Consider the following 17,586-nt stretch of genomic DNA (forward strand, 5'->3'; position numbering starts at 1 on the left):
ATTTACTACAGCACAGGGCTGGTGCAACTCTCCATCCAGGGTGGGAAGGGGAACGGATTACCCCCACATTTGGCGGGGATGTAGGAGAAGGGTGTTTCCACATGGAAATCTATTTTTCTCAGAGAGAATTTAAAAATGAAAATGCGCATTTTTATTAGGGTATCAATTTCTCCTGTACGGAGATCTCTGCAACAGGGACCCACCCTACAGAATGAATGGAAACAAAGTTTAGGATTTATATACTTCCCAAAGGAATTTCGATGGAAACCTGGTGAATGCCAAAAGTCATACATCTGCACCTTCACATGCAAGTCTGTGGATGCAGATTTACTGTTTTTCCAAGGCTAGGGTCGCCAAACATTACTTCTTGTAATGAGGTTGTTGTCCACATTCTGATCAACAATATCATTTTAAAACAATACGTGGCCTGTGCCATTAAGCTCTGTTTTGAGGTATCCAATAAGTAGTAGATTTGCAGAATACATATTTACTTTAATCTCTTTTTTTCCACCACACCTTGGACCCTAAAATTGATTCAGAAGTACTCTCCTTTAGCTCTTGACTCTCTAGGTAGTGAGACAGAGCAGTGCAATGGCAAGGATACTATGTACCGCAAAGCAAATATGGAAAATGGACCAACTAATTGCAGTTATGTTTTATAATACAGTCGACCCATCACACCTCAGCGTCCCGGTGGGTTGTAATGGGTGAGGAGGTGCCGTGGCATGCAAGGAATTGACCAGCAGTTTATTGAGCATGCTGCAGGAAGAGTGGGTTTTCAGAGTCTGTGTGCTGCAGGCTTAATGAATCAACGGTGACTGTGTCTCACATCATGTGAAATGTTGCTAACAGTGCATGTGGGTCACCAGTGGTTTGGAGAGGCTGTGCCTGTGAATTTCAGGCAGTTAATCTCTGTTGCCTACATGTCAGTAGTTTTACGGAAAAGCAGTGTTTGTGTCACAGGCATGTAGATTCTGCAGTGCCTGTCAGTGGCAGGAGCAGTAGGGTTGTAGTACAGGTATGTCACTACAAATTGGCAATATCCACGTGTTGGTACAGGAATGCCCCTGCTTGCTAAATAATCGTGTACCCCTTCTCTGAGTATCCGACTCTGTGTGAAAGTGGTATTTTGGCCATGGCATCGCACTAATCGGATGTGTGCACAGAGGCCTAGGCCTGTTTCTGGTAATGCGAGGTATAGAAACTTCTGTGACCTTGATGGGTGCACAAACCATGCCTTCATAATTGGTGTAGGACTACTTTCTGATGGATACATCTGCCAGTGGATTCCTCACCTTGTGAATATCCCCTGCGCCAGCATTCCACGGAACTTTTCTTCCCCAGCATTCCACGTCGACGTGGGCGACGTCACAAAACATCGGCTCCGCACGCGACTCCGTACGACGTCTATGCTGTAGATGAATAAAGTCAAACAGGTTTGGCAGTGTATCAACTTTTTGTGACTCAGTAGTGTGACCTGGCCTTTTTCTCTGTGTCTGCTAGAGGAGAGTCAAATGAGCACTCTCTTGTACAGTTCTGTGATTATACAAACCCCAGAACCCTGTGCTGTCATTCCGTGTATGTTGAGTATGTGCATGTGCAGTGAGTGTAACACCTGTATGGTAGTAGGACTCTGTGTGGTGTGAGACACATTTTCGATGGCCTCTGGTGCAGGGCAGCGCGTGATGGAGCTTCCTCTAGACGGTGCAAGTGTATTATTTGCATTCCTGTGGCCAAAGAGTAGGGATCCAGGCACTGAGGTGAGGGAGGGTGGAAATATGACTATCTTTAGAAATTCAATGAGAACAGTGTTTGCAAAAGCCTGCTGATTAGCTCTTCATGAGCACTACCGTTTGTTAGGTGGTAGGACTTAGACTACAGTTTCTGATGTTGAAGACGAGGAGGTTTCTAGGCAAGGCCTGCTTTTTTCTCTGTTTTTGATTATTGCTTCAGGAATACTGATGACAGTCGGCTAAAGAGATCTCAGACTCCACTGTGCCCTTGCTTTGGACACTCTTGTTTGGAGCCAGCCTCCTTCCTACAAGTTGTAAGAGTATTCATCACCTTGCACAAATGCTGTCCCTGAGGAAATGCCAGAAAATGACATTTAAAAGAGAACCCACCTAAACTGATTCTAAAAACGTGTCTGTCGACCTGCATTCACGATATGGAAAATGTATATAAATGTGAGATCCAAACTACGCCACTTTTTTTGCATTTCCAAGTTCCTCTTGATAGAGGAAGGGAGTGCTCCAGAGAGTACCTGGAGAGCTGCTGTGCGACTAGTATTGGTGTCTGCATGACAGCTAATCTCACAGAAGTGAGGGGACATCACCCGAAGTCTGCACAACTTGCTAGAGAAGCTGACGATTTGCTTAGTGCCTAGAAGCCTGCCTGTCTGCTAGAGAGAGAAGGAAAGTGGCCATGGCTTGCAGGGGACCAGACTGTCCAGTAGAAGATTAGTTGTGTTCCCAGCATACCGAGTGCCCAGAAGTTGCTGACTGCCATTAGGAGAGAAGCCGACCAACCCATGTAATAAGGAAATCCCCCAGTGTCCCATCACAGACCCCACAGTGGTCCGCATACAGAAATTAAGCCTAAGAGGTAACCCTGTTCTGTCCAGCGTCCCTGTGACGCCCATAGGCCTGGTGCTGCTTCTGCTGCCCGACTCCAGGCGAAGCGAAGAGCTGCTGAAGCAGGAATCTGATCCCAGACAGATGAGCACTTTGTTTAATTCTGGCGTAAAATCTGCAATTGCCCGCAATGAGCTCGATTCATATCCCAGCCAGGAGGCCGCATCTTGCAGGCCGCATGTGCGCCCACGGAACAGGACTGCAGCGCTGCTCACCCACTGTGTCCTGAGTGAAGCTGCTACCACTGTATCACGTTACTGGTTTTGCCACTGTAAGCACCAGCCAAGAGAATATCCTCCAGGGCATGACCACAGCAACATGAGCAGGTAATGGGGCCTCACATACGAAAGACTTCATCAGATGCACAGACAGTGTTCTGTAGCAGAACATTGGCAGTTACTTATACATTCCCATTTTGTGTACGAACTGTTGAACTGAACTACAAAATACTTTGCTTGAATAAAGACCTAGTTAACTGCACCTGTGCCTAATCTATGCCTATGCACATGCTTGGAGAGGAGTTCCATACACACTACGGTGGCTTGTATAACAGGGAGAGGGTGCCATAGATGGTGCAAATGCTTACCTAGGAATCTTAGGTGGAATTACAACACCGTAGCTGAGCCACATTGAATTCTGTGGTATTATGTTTTTCTGTATTATTAAAGTACATTCCTTCTTCTAAGGTAAAGCACTGGGCTGGACAATGCATCATTTTAGTTGTTGCTTGACTGTTGTGTTCTGATTTCCTGCCCCCACACTTTTTCCCTTAGAAGCCTTTGATTTCTCAGAACTTGGTTCGTCAAAAGTGGAAAAGGTGTACTTGGCCCAGTTTGTACAGCCATAGTAGGACAGACCCAGGACACCAGTGGCAAACTACCTCAAACACCATGGCTGTGGCCAGTAGCCCCTGGCTTCCCTGTGACCCCCCCCCCCCCCCAAACAGGGCTAGAAACCCAATTTCTTAGGTGCAGTTGACGTTTGCTCCCCAGTTCTGCTATACATCTGCATTGCATGTTTTAAAAGGTACAGTGGCTGGGAAGAACCTTTGTGTCCTGCTAGGCATGGGTCTTTAGCAGGGAGAGTGGGCCAGTAGTGCCGGTCAGGTTCACTTTCATGGTGGATCAACCTTGATTGTGGGTCGCAGGCATGTTGGATTGGCATGTCGCAGTTACAGTGAGATGGCAGTGCCTGTGCATGTTACATACAGAGTGGGTAGCAATGCCTGTGTTTGTCAGCAGTGCTTTTATAAGTCACATAACAGTGGCTTAGCAGTACATGTTACTGGCAGGTACAGTGTGTGTAGTGCTTGTGTATGTTATAGGCACTGTAGGTTATTGGTGCCTGAGTGTGTAGTAAGCACACTGAGTCAGCACTGCCTGTGTATAGTGGGCACAGTTAGTCTGCAATACCTGTTTGTTGCAGCATCAGATGGTACACAGAGCCTGTGTATGCTGCAGGTCCAGTGGGCCAGTAATATCTGGATGTTGCAAAACAGTACTTGCTATGGAGCCAGTGACTTCCTGGATTCGCAGAGACACGTTGCTTTGGTGGCTCCACTGGGGCCATGACTGGGTGGATGTCATGCCTCGTGCTAGACCTAGAGACGGCCATTGACTCTCTGGAGTGAACCTTCATATTTGAAACGCTACAGTGTTATGGCATTGATAGCCGTTTTATGCTGCTGGTTAAGCTACTATACACTCAACCATTGGCCAGAATCAGGATGGGCCTCCTGGTGTCAGAGCCTATACAGGTATCCAGCGGTATCCGCCATGGCTGCCCGCTCTCCCCACTACTCTTCTCCCTAACGATAGAGCTACTGGCACTCACGCTTCGCAAGTGGAGTGGTGACTGGGGTATCCCCCTGGGCAACGGAATCAATTTCATTTCTTTTTATGTGGATGATCTGCGTATCTATCTCAGGATGTGCATTCAATTCCTGATACGATCGCCCCGATGCTTAACCACTTTGCTGATCTTTCCGGCCTGAGGGTCAACTGGGTTTAGTCTTGCCTGTTCCCCTTCTCTCCTGCACTGCTGGACCCACACTTCACGTCACGGGACCCACATAACTTGGCAACCCACCACATTCCAATATCTAGGAATTCAGATGTATCATTCGCCTACGGACCTATTTGACTGTAACCTAACACAAGCCACTATGTCTCTAAGAGCACAGATGACTTTTTGCTGGACACTGCCATTATCCGTAGCAGGTTGCGTACCCCTCCTTAAAATGGTCAACCTCCCCCCAACTCCTTTATTACTTTGCCAGCCTCCCACCCTATATTCCAGCACCCTTCTTTCGCTCTCTGGAGAAGCGTATGAGGGAATTCTCTCTGCAGGGTGTCACTCTCAAAATTATACTTACCCACATATCTGAGTGGGCTCACAGGAACAAATCTCGAACACTACTAACTAGCATCCCAACACCAATGGGTAGCTAAATGGTTGTCAGGCATACAGCTTGCTGACACAGCAACGACAATGCCTGGCTAGTGCCTGTCAAACACCCTTTATCTGTTCCACCCTTGCACATGAGCGCCAATACCTGACTCCTTACTTCTTGGAGTAGCATACCACTGCTTTCGCCAATGCCTTTACCTAATGAGATCGGTGACCCCCTATGCCCTGGCAATGGCCCTGATTGGCACACCCAGGAGCCAGATCACCACTTCCATCGGCTGAACTAATCGCCTGGCACGCAGTAGAAGTACACGCTCTGGGGAACCTCTACCGATACAGAAGTCTCCTACCATACGAGTCCTTGATTGAGGGGGATGGTCTACCCCCTGGCCATTTCCTCCTATACAGTTACCTGATCGCAGCGTTGGGGAACAGGTGCACCGACGCACCTCACTATGCAGTACCTTCATGTGATGGGACTGGGCCGGTACCTGATCCATTGGTTTGCTAACTCGCTGCAGATCCACACTGCATTGCAGCTCAAGCCCCTCCGCCACCTTTGGGAAGGCGATTTGGCTCATCCTGGCACGGACAAAGAATGGTCTGCCTTGCTGGAAAGCCCAGTCCGCATCCCCCGCAATGCCCACATCTGCCTTTTTCAATTGTACATTATACACAGAGCATATCTCACCCCAGCCAAGATAAACAGCTATTTCCAGTGCAATGATGCCGCCTGCCCCGGTTGTCACTTGGTAGATGCTGATTATCTCCATATGTTATGGATCTGCCCATCCCTATACCGATACTGGCAGGGTGTCACACTCCACCTATCTCCTGTACATGGCGCCCGGCGCTGCATACATGGGAAGTATGTCTTCTAGCCCTTTACTGCAGGGACAAGAAACTAAGGGTCACATCCCGCTTCCTTGACCTAGGGTTCCTGACTGCGAAACAGCTCATTACCCGATAATAGAAATCCCATGAACCCCCAGCTCTTGCGGCCTGGAAGCAATCCCTCGTTGCATGGGCCCAGGCGGACAGTGTTGCTTTAGATAGGGAGGACAGTGTTGGACTAGGCAAATATCCAATAGCAACCAACTGGGATACTATTCTGATTGATCTGCAAATCACCACTCAGCATGCCACTGATGCTTAAGCCGACTTGCTAACAGACAGGGCAGATACAGCGGATAACTAAGTGGCTGCTTAATCACAAGGTACAAACGGGTTGCTTGCCTCTCTGCACGATATGGTCTAGTATCCCAACTTGCTCTTTTGCCTAGACACTTCTCCTGTCTAAACACAATGTTTGTGGCTGTTCTGGGGGAAAGGGAGGGCTAGGGTTTCTTTGATAGTTGTTTTATTATATGTTTGAATAACATGTTTATTTCTCGATGCATATGTGTTACCCTCTTAATGGGCCTCTATGTCTGGACCGCATCTTCTCCCCTGGGCAGATAAATTCATTCTGACAAACCCTGCATCTGTTGTATGGTCAATTCCTCTCGACATGGTACATATCTGTGGAGCATAACTTGTTGTACCTCAGCACACTGTGCTCCTAGAGAATTGTAATGACAATGTAACTGTATTGTGTGATTTCATCTGTAAACCTTGCCAATAACCTGAAAAAACAATAAACAGTCAAACAAAAAAATATATTGGGCGGATGTTATCTCGTTATAGGCAGACGTCATCCTTTTGAATTTGGCAGGTCCAGAGAGCTCAATTGATAGGATTCTTGAAATCCTTGGGATCTTCAGAAACTATTCTGGGATCCGCATTAATTGGAATAAGTCCTGCTTGTACCCCTTAGCAGGGTGGCGACACATTATGGAGTGGCATAGAGCTATAGCCAGGGAAGAAAATGTCTTCACATAACTGGAAATATATATAACTGCAGACCGTAAATCATTCTATGATTGAAACCTAGGAAGGCAACTGGAGGGCTACAGACAGGAAGCAAATCAGTGGCGTCGGCTGCTCCTGTCCTTGCTAGGTAGGGCAGTCCTCTAAAAAAATGATCTACTTACCCAAGTTCCTCTACGCACTCAAGAACTCCCTCTTTGAGGTCCCCAAGTGTTTTTTGGGATGGTGGAGGCCAAAAGCAGTCTGTTGCTGGGGGATGTGAGAATAGCACTGTCTACGTTGACGAGGAAGCCTTTCGACTGCGGTATAGCCCTGCTGGACTTACACTTCTACCAATGGGCAATCCAATTAGTGGCAGTTAATAATTGGTCCTTTGCGGAGCAGACCGAGCCATCGCTAATGGCGAATTGTACAGCAGTGGACCCAGAGGGTTATGTTAGACGATTGTACGGGAGAGGAACATTGAATACCATGCCGACTCCAATGGCAAAACAGGCACGGAAAAAGGCGACCCAGAGAACAGGTTGGAAGGGCAAACTTACATTAGAAACACCATTGTAGGGATGCAGAAGCTCTGCCCCCATGCTGAGGGTGGAAGGTTTAGAAAATGGGGCATGCTAGGCGTCTCCAAGTTTGGAGACATTTTGAATGACACTGGGATGGAAACCTTTGCAGAGCTGCAGATACAATATACGCTAACAGGAAGCCAATACCTGCAGTACGTACAGATTAGACACTTTAGACACATATTGAAAGATTGTACTGATACACAGAACGACATTCTAGAGGAGAGCCCCATGAAATGTGTTGGGTGCCCCCCTTCAGAGGCACCCATTTCTGCAATATACAGCTCACGTTTGGTAAATAGCCTGCCACCACTCAGGGCATTAAGGGAGAAATGGAAAGCAGACCTGGGTAAACTGGAGTTCGAGGACAGGGGAGTGGCCTGCAGGCACCCCGAGAAGCTGACAATCCAAACTGTGTTCTGGCTGATTCAATTGAAGCTGTTTCATAGAGTTTACTACACCAGAACTAGGCTGTGTGCAATGGGCAGGGCTGACATGGACGGATGCCTGATGGGTTGTGCAATGAGAGGTACACTGCTGCACACGCTCTGGGAGTGGCCCAAAGTGAGGTCCGTTCTGGACAACTGTTCAGCGCAGAGTCATGTCCCAGACCTTAGTAGAGTCACTGGAACTGACCCCATGACTGATCATGCTTATACTATGGGTAGATCTTTCGCCAGACAGGTATTCGCCTCTCTTTTATAATGCAGCACTAATCATGGTTAGACGTGACATTATCCAAAGGTGGGGAAGCGCAGATACTCCAACAGGTGGACAGAGGTAAGCCAACACGAAATGGCGCATGCGAGTTGGGGAACCAATAAATAAAGCAAGGACATGGACTCAGGAATTTACCAAAGTATGGGGTCTATGGAGAAACATGATGAGTGAAGTGACCTAAAAGGCTACATTTCGGGTCCTCCACCAGGTGAGCAAACAAGGAATAGGCAACTAAAGAAACAGACTCTGAGGGTTCAATGGGGACAACATTGGGGATGGGGTAAGGGGCCAGACTCCTGGCAGATGCGATCTGTTCAGTAGTGGAAATGTACCCCTGTTCGAGGGTGTTTTTTTGGGGGGATTTTCAAAAACCTTTATTGAGGATGACACAACAAAATTACAGTGTTGCACCATAACAAAATAATATGCACTGCAATACAACATAAAAGATCAGAGGCTACCACATACATATACAACAAAAAACAATATCAATTAAATAAGTCGGGGAAACACCAAAACCAATGAGGAGAAAATGTCTTACACGGCACCATGCATGAAAGGGAGGGGGGGACACTGAGAATCGGGGGGAAAAGGAAGCAGGGAGGAGGAGACTCATTAACCTTCACCGGCGGGCGGGGAGCGCGGGAAGTGTGACTCAGGAGGTAGGAGATAAGCGGTGCCCAAATATCCAGTGGGCGGGATCTGGCAGGCATAAGGTCCTAGAATTCGGACAGGAGAGTCTGGCAACGAGAAGCATCCTCAAGCCAAAGGGCCACCCTCGGTGCAGGCCGGCGACCCCAGCACATGGAAACCCTGCGCCGCGCAAGAACTAATAACATAGCAATCAGTTTGTGGGAGGCATTTGGACAGAATGAACCCCTGTTCCGAGGGTTGCACAAAATTGCCGTCAAAGGGGGATTGATGCTTACTGATAATCCTACCTATTTGCTGTAAACAATGCAAAATAAAACAGATTAAAAAAAAGATGTCACAAAACAGTGGGTGTGCAGTGCATCCATGTGTATGTTGGAGGCGCAATTTATTGGACGTCTTTTGTGTGTTTCAGGCACAGGGTGAACCTTGCCTGCTTGCTAAATAGGTCTGCCCCGCATAGGCACTGTTATGTCCCCGGATTATCGAAGCTGCTCATTTCTTACATTGTCCTCCTTTCACAATAATATTTTGGCTGTAACCTTTTTCACATATTCGCATGTGTGACAATGTTGGATTTGTTTCTCTGAAACTACTTCTGTTTACACATCTGGCTCCGCATAACATTAGCGCAATGCCTCGAACACCAAGTACAAGGCTTCTATGCACAAATGTACACGTGTTATTCTATCTTCATCCACGGGGCGACAGGGCTATCTACATATCCATAAAAATTGCTAATCAGTACATACATTGCAAAGATGCTTTTTATTATAAATAATCAGCATCTCATAGAATTAGTAGAGGAGGCACCTCAGCTGACCCCGAAGGTCACTGCATGCTGAGACTTCACCACGCAGCGGTCTGACATCTCCGATAGGGGTGTCCAGTTTGTGACTAAGAAGGGGTCCTACTTTCTCTCCCACCAGGTAATGGGGTTAGATTGTCCCTTGGGGGAATTCTTGGCTTTACACCTACACACACCCTAAGTACACACAGAGTAGGGTCTGCATAGTATGAGTACGCCTGATTACTACCCTGTTTGTGTGCCTGCATATAGTTTTAGCACCATGGTAGAACTATATCTACTATTTACTCTTTTGGTGTTTGTAATCATTTTCATCTGTTTCTGTCTACTGAATATCGCAGCACATCTATTTTATACAAAAATAACGTTGGTTCAATAAATATATTGAAAATGTCCCACTGTGTATTTTCTGTATTTTTCTCTGAGGACAAAGAAGCATGAGTAACTGAGCGAGAGGTTTTGATCTGTTACCACAAGGAGTCAGGGTTGTCATGCTCATTCTTTGCCCGAAACTATTAGATCTCTGGTAGGGTTATGGGGGCTTATGGTGGCACTGTGAGCTGGCTGGTCTCTAGCCAACATATCCTGCGGGGGTGCCCGGAATCATTCCAGGCACCTCACCCAAAGTTTATGTTGTCCAACAAATGCACAGATCCTATGGATTAGCGGGAACTACACAGCAGCACAGTTAGTCAGGAGAGCATGGCTGTTTCATAGGCATGACAATTCAGCAGTTCCTGTGTAGGGATCAGTGGGCCTGCAGTGTTTGTATAATATAAGTGACATTGCCCATGTGGTTCAGATGCTGTGGATTATATATACCTCTTTGTATCCAAAGCAGTGTTGGTTGTTTGTGCAGGTGTGTCACAAGCATAATAAGTTGGTAGTGCCTTAATAATACAGTACCAGTGTGTAGCAGAAATTGTGCTTTCCATGTGTGTTTTGTTGGCAGATGTGTTAGGTCTTCAAGGCCTGTCTTACAGCTGTAGTGTGAAGGTAGTATTTGTGAGTCACAGGAACAATGGCATTGTTTTCCCCATGCTCAGCAATGCCTATATTGATGTTGCAGGTGCATTAGGTCAGCACTGCCTGTGTGGTAGGTGGAGTGGTTCAAGTTGGCAGTGCCTATGCATCACAGGTGCAGTGGGTACGCTGTGTATTTATACTGTGGGCATATTTGTGATTGGGGCCTATATTTACTATGGACTTGTGTTGTCCTTGAGTGATGCAAGTCATCCCAAGTCCTTATCTGGGATTTACTAAGCCACTCAAAGTCCCTTTTTGTGCTTTACATGGTTTAGTAAATTCAAACTAACGCAAGGCAGAGCATGCCTCACTTTACCTTGCGTTAAGAAGGCGTTCCATGGGTGGAGCATGGATGTTCCCATGCATCCACCCATGGATTTTTTTAGCATTCCTAGATATACAAAGGTTTGCAAACCTGGGAATGTGTCAAAATGCGACGCCTTCCCCAGTGAGGTGTAACAAGGAGAAATATCTTTATTTCTCCTTGTTATTTCCTCTTTTCCATATGTGCCGCATCCTGAAAAAGGAAAACGGTATTAAGGATTGTTTTTGTGCAGCAAGGGAACACAGGCACCCTTGCACCATGGCCCAAGTGTGCCTGCATTGGCCCCAGGCAGAACACAGTGCACCAGAACTAGGAGTCAGCAGAAATGTACCATATCTTTGTAAATGTTTTGCATTTCTGCGTCTCCCCTTCACGCAACACAGCACAGCAAGCTTCCTTCCTGGATTGCATGAAAAATGAGTACAAATGCCTCTAGATTGGTGGTCAAATGCTTTCCCCTCATGAAGTGCTGGGTTGCCATGGCGTCTTTTTACTAAGGGTTAAACACCAAAGACTTTGTTGCCGCTTAGGCATTTCTGAGACATGGTTTTCCTGAGGCATAGGTTTTGAGAATGTCATCTCACTGAGGAGAAGGTTAACATGTACATGTGATTGGGTTGTTGAGTACCCATGTTATCTTTTCACTGAGGAGTTGGGACTAAATACTATTCCTACAGCATCCCAGCAAGCCATTTCATCAATGAGGAGTGAGATTATTTGGGTGTCTCCTCACTAAATGGACATGTCCAAAGCCTGTCAATGATGTGAAACGGTTCAGTGTAGTCTCCTCACTATACCCTGGTGTCTATTCACCTCAATGAAGCCTGGCATGGCACGGAAATCAAGGCAAGGGGCATGTATATGATATAGGGCATTTCCTCAGCAAGGTGAACATCTCCAAACATGGGGACTTATGGCTAACTCATCATTGTGGTGTGGTACCTAAAAGACATTCCCTCAATGAGATTTGGTCAAAGAGGTCATCTCTCGGCAGAGTGAGAATCTGAGCAATCACCTCACTGACATACTAGTTCATATAACTTATTATTCACTGAGGCATAGGTGCCTCAATAAGGCAGGGGTTTTATTATCATCTCACTGAGGTATGGCATCCCTAGGGCATCCCTTCACCGAATGATGTTGTAAGATGTAGGTCTTTTTACTGAGACACTGCGTCCTCAAAGTGTGTAGTCAGTGAGGTACAAAACCCCAGTGGCATTGAGGTGTGGGGTCCTACTGCCTTCGCTTCGTCTTCTCCTCGTCTTCTCATATGTCTATCGAAGTCTGAAAAGGTGTATTACAATTATAAAAAATATTAGTCTGGGAATCACAGATTCAATAATACGTTGGCAAATTGTGGTGGACCAAGCTCAACAAACAAACACAATGCACAAATTTATAGACACAGGTTTGCAACAGATACAGGTGATGCATTTAAACAAGGGGAGCAAACTGGTGTCGGAATGAGATCATGAGAAGGGAAGAAGACCCTTAGATTGAAACAAGTATGTAAATATTCAGCTGACTAAACAAATGAACTTTCAAGTCTCTGGAGCAACGATCTGGGAACGAGGCTTAAAGCATCAGAGAGAGGCACTTCCTTTAGGTATTTGTGAGCACATGCAGAAAAACATGGCTGTAGCAATTTACAGTTATTCTAAAGAAAATTACATTCCACAAGCCTTACTGTTGTCTCTTCATCGAGGCTTGGTTCCCAAAGCCCTCTCCTCACAGATGGTTTGTTTATAATGCTATATCCTGACTGAGGCATGAGTCTTCATTCCTTCTCCTCTATAAAGTGTAGGGTCCCCGGTCTGTCTGTTCACTAAGGTAAAGTGTCCAGAAGCGGTTTCCTCTCCGAGGCATATGAAGAGCACTTGGATGAGGCACGTGGACAGAGGGCCAACCCGTTGCTATAGCCTGGAGGTCCAGAGCATGTCCTTTACTCAAATGTGGGATCCAATGGTTGTGAGTAAACTCACTGTGTCCTGGCATACTTAGGGCATCTTAATGAGGTACCAGGTTTTAGGGCTATCTCCCTGCTGATGCGAGGGCAGGAGATCGTAGCCCTCACCCTGGACCACCGATGCCCGCAAACATAAAGAGTCAGGCCCTGACAATTTATGGCGCCGGTAACAAAATCGGGCAGAGTCTGCTACTGTAGTGCGCCCTGCATCGATGAGCAACAGGGAGACCCAGTAACCACAGCGAATATTCCAGTTAGATGGTGGGGTCTGCCACACCTAGACTCACACGTGCGGTGAGAGATTGAGGCCCACGCTCTGGGGCATAGAAGTCTGTCTACATACAGTGGTGGCATACCCGAAAACTAGGGAGGAGCCTTCGGAGGGTGAGTGTTCAGTCAGCTCACTGATCAGTGATGAAGAGCGTAGTGCAAGAAAAGTTGGTCATATCGTGGCATGACAAGGCTGTAATTAATAACACCGGGAACTTCGCAGAAAACCCAAGACCGGCATCAAGACCTGAACACTGTGAGGCACCAAAACATAAAGGCAGGGGACTAGAGACCAGGCCCTGTTTCAGGAATTTATTCTGGGCAGGCCAAGGGTACGTTCGAGTGGACCAACGTGTGTCAATTTTTTGACAATTCTGGAGGTAGCCTATAGGCGCTAGATTCACATTATATTTTCTTCCAGTAATAGAGAGCACGTGGAGAGAGTTAAAGCTGATGTCTATACTCATCACGCCCATCCCTCATAATTTCCAGCAGGCCAGGTTTCAATAAAAGCACCTGGATGCCAAGCAGATTATATTAGTAGTTCAAGTTTAAAGAGGTCCCTGTAACCACACCCAGGCATTTGCCTCTTTGCACTAGGAAGATTAGCTATTTACTCCTCTCAATTTGCCCAACACCTATTTCTTTGTTCACTGTGATCTTTGAAACTATATATTTTCATGTCATTCTTTTGTTTTCGTTGATAAAAAAAGGTTTTAAAAAACAGCAACACATTTAGAACAAAAGAGATCCGTATTCTTGATACCTGAGAGCAGTTTTTATGCATGGAAAGTGTAAAACTGGTAATTGCAGTCAGCGGTAACCTGCTGGGTTGTATCACACAGAGAGCCCCAGCGTTGCAACGGGCTGCTTTGTGTGCCCTGGAGCACCATGGTATTACAGAAGGGGGACGTTTGTTCAGCACCTTCTGTAATACTGATAGCTCTGGGGCACATATAGAGCCAGCGTAATTTTCAGAGTGCATTCCCTCATTTTCATGGGAACATGGCCCCATGCAAATGAGGGCATTCTTTTGCCACTGTGCCCGCCCATATCATGGATTTGGGCACAGGTGCACCCTCAGGATGTTCACTGACAATATGCCACAAAAAGGTGGTGCATAGTCTGTGTGCCTGCTTAAACCAGCCTTCTGGATGGTGCCAAACGGCCCGCTAGACATGGCCCTGCAGGCAGGGGCAGTCACTAACTGCACCTGCCTGCAAGGGGATCTCTCTCCCCTCTTTAAATTGTAGGCTGCATGACGCCTGCATTGTGAAACACATGATTTCTATACTTATAAACAGCCGTTCCATATTTCACTGAAAGCGCTGCCTCAGGACAGGCATGGGTTCCCGGCTTTCCTGATGGCAGTACATTAATTCTAACCTGGTGCACTGTCCCTGTTGCAGTGATGCAAACAGGGACAGTGCTCCCTGTCTGTAATACAAGCCTTGTTGGTCTTAGAAAACTCTCTTGCAAAAAAATTGATACATAATGTTTGTGAGTTCCATCTTAGGCGCTAAAATGGTCAAATTCTGTATCTACTCATTGTGAAACAGAAAGGTGTGAGGACCGGAGATAGTGTTTAAAGGGTGCTCTCACAGGCTGCAGTTTCAATTCCGATAACAACTGTTGATGCATACATTTCAGGAAGTACTGCAAAAAGCTTCAGCATAATCATGCACAAGTTCACAAATGGTGTCAACATCTGCACCAGTGTAGCTCCTTGACGTGCGGTGAAATAATGTGTCTTCAGGGTGTGGAAGCCTGAGGTGATGACAGCACTGTCGTGGGCTGTCATGTCGAGTTTTCAGTCGGTGACGATCCCGAGGATCTTGCGGAGAAGAGCTCTACCCAAAGAAAACAACTTCAGTCTTTTTAGTGGTTAATTTCAGGCAGTTGGACTTCATTCAACATTCATTGGCCATTGTGATATTTATATATTCTAGGCAGATTCAGCTAAGGGGAAAGAAGCACTGAAAGCGTGTGGGGTATGCAGAAACCCTGTTTGTGTATTGTTAAAGTGTGTGCTTGTGTAGCTCTAGTATATGGGATCTACAAATGTACATGTGCAGCTTGAGTGATTATTGTATGTGTGTGCATGCCTCTGATGTTTTTGTGCATGTGTGTGGCATGGCCGTTCTGGTGTAGGTGTTTCTGTGTGCAGCGTTCGTTTGAACCTGGTGTGAGTGTGCTTATGTGTTGTGTGTATGGATATTAACATGGTGTTTATGCATGTGGTGGGTACTTGTATATTATGTGTTTTGCGTTCATTAAACACTGGATGGGTGTGCAAAAGGATATTGATAAATTGACAGAATAACTTATTTGAGGCAAGCAAAGAGCATGTATTTTCAGAATGTGTATGTGATGCAGCCCTGGGTCCCCAAGGTCGAAGAACCACACACACTTCAGGAGCTGCGCATGAATCATCAGTTGTGCGACCTTTCACTGTAACACTGTAACAGCGAACCTTATCAAGGCTAGTGCTGTCAGTTAAATGTAAAACGCAACCAAATACTATTTAGGTAATGTGACCAAATAGAACTGAATACATTTTGTCTTAAAATTGGACACATTCAGTTTTAACATAGCTGTATAAAGTGATGTATACAAAGGCTGAAAATCATACTTTGTGGAAGAAGTTTAGCCACAGCAATTTTAAAATATACTTGTGAATTTAATTATTTAGTACCGGGGTAAGTTGGGATGATTATCCTTAATACCACCTTGTGCATATCATGCCACATTGCATAACTGAAATTATGCGGCAGGGGAGGACCAAATTATGTGGCGGGGTTGACTAAATTAATGCAGCAAGAAAGACAAATAATATGGCGCAATGAGGCACATTTTGTGATAGTATTACTTCATTACATTACTTTGACATTTTTCTAACACTTGTTATCACTATTTGGGCATAGGTTGCACCTCAGTAGTACAAGTGTATCACCCAAATATAGCAATAAGGAACGGAAAAGTGACCAGTCATTCTTTGCGAAGGGCCTTCAATAGTGCAGTAACACGTGTTGCAGTATTTTTAGCAACTTTTGATCCATTTGAGCATGAAACATTTTTTTTAATCTGCAAATTATGCATCAGATAAGGGATTATGTAGCAAAATCGGCAAATCCATAATTGGAGTTGTGTTTGTTAATGTAAGTGGTTCTGTAAGGTTTAAACTGTAACTGATCAGTATTTACTTTAAGTTTTAACTGTATGCTCATAATAACATTTGTGTGCGTGTATTGCTTTAAAAAGTATTTGTAAACTGCAAGTTAAATTAGATTAATGTTTTTACAATTGTTCTGTTTTGCTGAATAATGTTACTGCACCTTGTTTTGACTCTTAGATTCTTGGAACACATAGGACCTTGACGTACATAAAAGAACACTCTGTTGTGGATCCAGTTGAAAAGAAAATGGAACTCTGTTCTAGTAATGTGAGTACTACATGCATATAGGTTAGGATGGTACTGGCAACTTGAGCAACAAACAGGAAAGTACATCGCATTTATCATCTTCCTCTGTACTCTCTACATTGAATGGCAAAAGGAAATTACACTGATCTGGTAAACATGAGAGGAGATCCTGGCACCCTCTCATGTGGAGGGCCTAGACAGACTGACCTTCCTATTCAGAATTTAGGTAAATCCAGAAACGCTCTAACTTGAATAATAAACCACACAGCAAATGGCTACATTCAAAAGAAAATGAACCCCTGCCTTAACGTCACAGTCACTTCAGGTACTCCACATACATTTCACCATCCAGTCATGTTTATTTGTCTAGAAACTAAGGGGTATATTTACAATAAAGTGGCGAAGCGTGTCGTTAAGCCAAGAAGGCTAACGACACGCTTCGTCACTTTAGAAACGCAGGGCTGCACCATATTTACTAGAATATGATGGATCCCTGCGTTTCCCCCAGCGCTGGCGCTAACTTTAGCTACCTCCTGCCGAGCGCCAACGCAGGCACCCTTGCCGCATAGTGCAAGGGTGCCTGTGTTGAGGGGAAGATTGTTTATGTACAGGAAGTTCCCCTTCTGTCTATGTGCAGAAAGGTCCCCCTTCCTGCACAGAAACAATCTTTAAATGCCGTTTTGTAAGTTCTATGTGTGCTGCTTAATGCAGCCCACAAAGAAGTTTCAAAAGGGCTTTTTTTTTTTAAATGATTCTGTATGTCCAGGAAGGGACACCTTCTTGCACATAAACAATCCTAGGCAATTTGCACAAGGCAGCACACATGGAAACAACAAAAACGAGGTTTCAAAGTGGCACCCATGCAGAAAAAAAGGTTGGCCAATTCAGCTATTGGCCATACTTGAGGTCCAGCCCAGCTGAT

At 45.7% G+C, this 17,586-nt stretch overlaps 1 protein-coding gene across 5 annotated transcripts in view; it reads left to right on the forward strand.

The window, feature by feature from the left end:
- Positions 1 to 17,586, forward strand: part of PRELID3A (PRELI domain containing 3A) — a 155,525-nt gene that overhangs the window by 50,399 nt on the left and 87,540 nt on the right. For all 5 annotated transcript variants that reach the window (XM_085605847.1, XM_085605845.1, XM_085605843.1 and 2 more), the window contains exon 3: positions 16,596 to 16,685. In XM_085605847.1, coding sequence (XP_085461973.1) covers positions 16,596 to 16,685 — 90 coding nt within the window. The remainder of the gene's footprint in view (positions 1 to 16,595; positions 16,686 to 17,586) is intronic.

The sequence above is a fragment of the Triturus cristatus genome, chromosome 5_1, assembly GCF_964204655.1.
Source record: "Triturus cristatus chromosome 5_1, aTriCri1.1, whole genome shotgun sequence".
NCBI classification, from domain to species: Eukaryota; Metazoa; Chordata; class Amphibia; order Caudata; family Salamandridae; genus Triturus; species Triturus cristatus.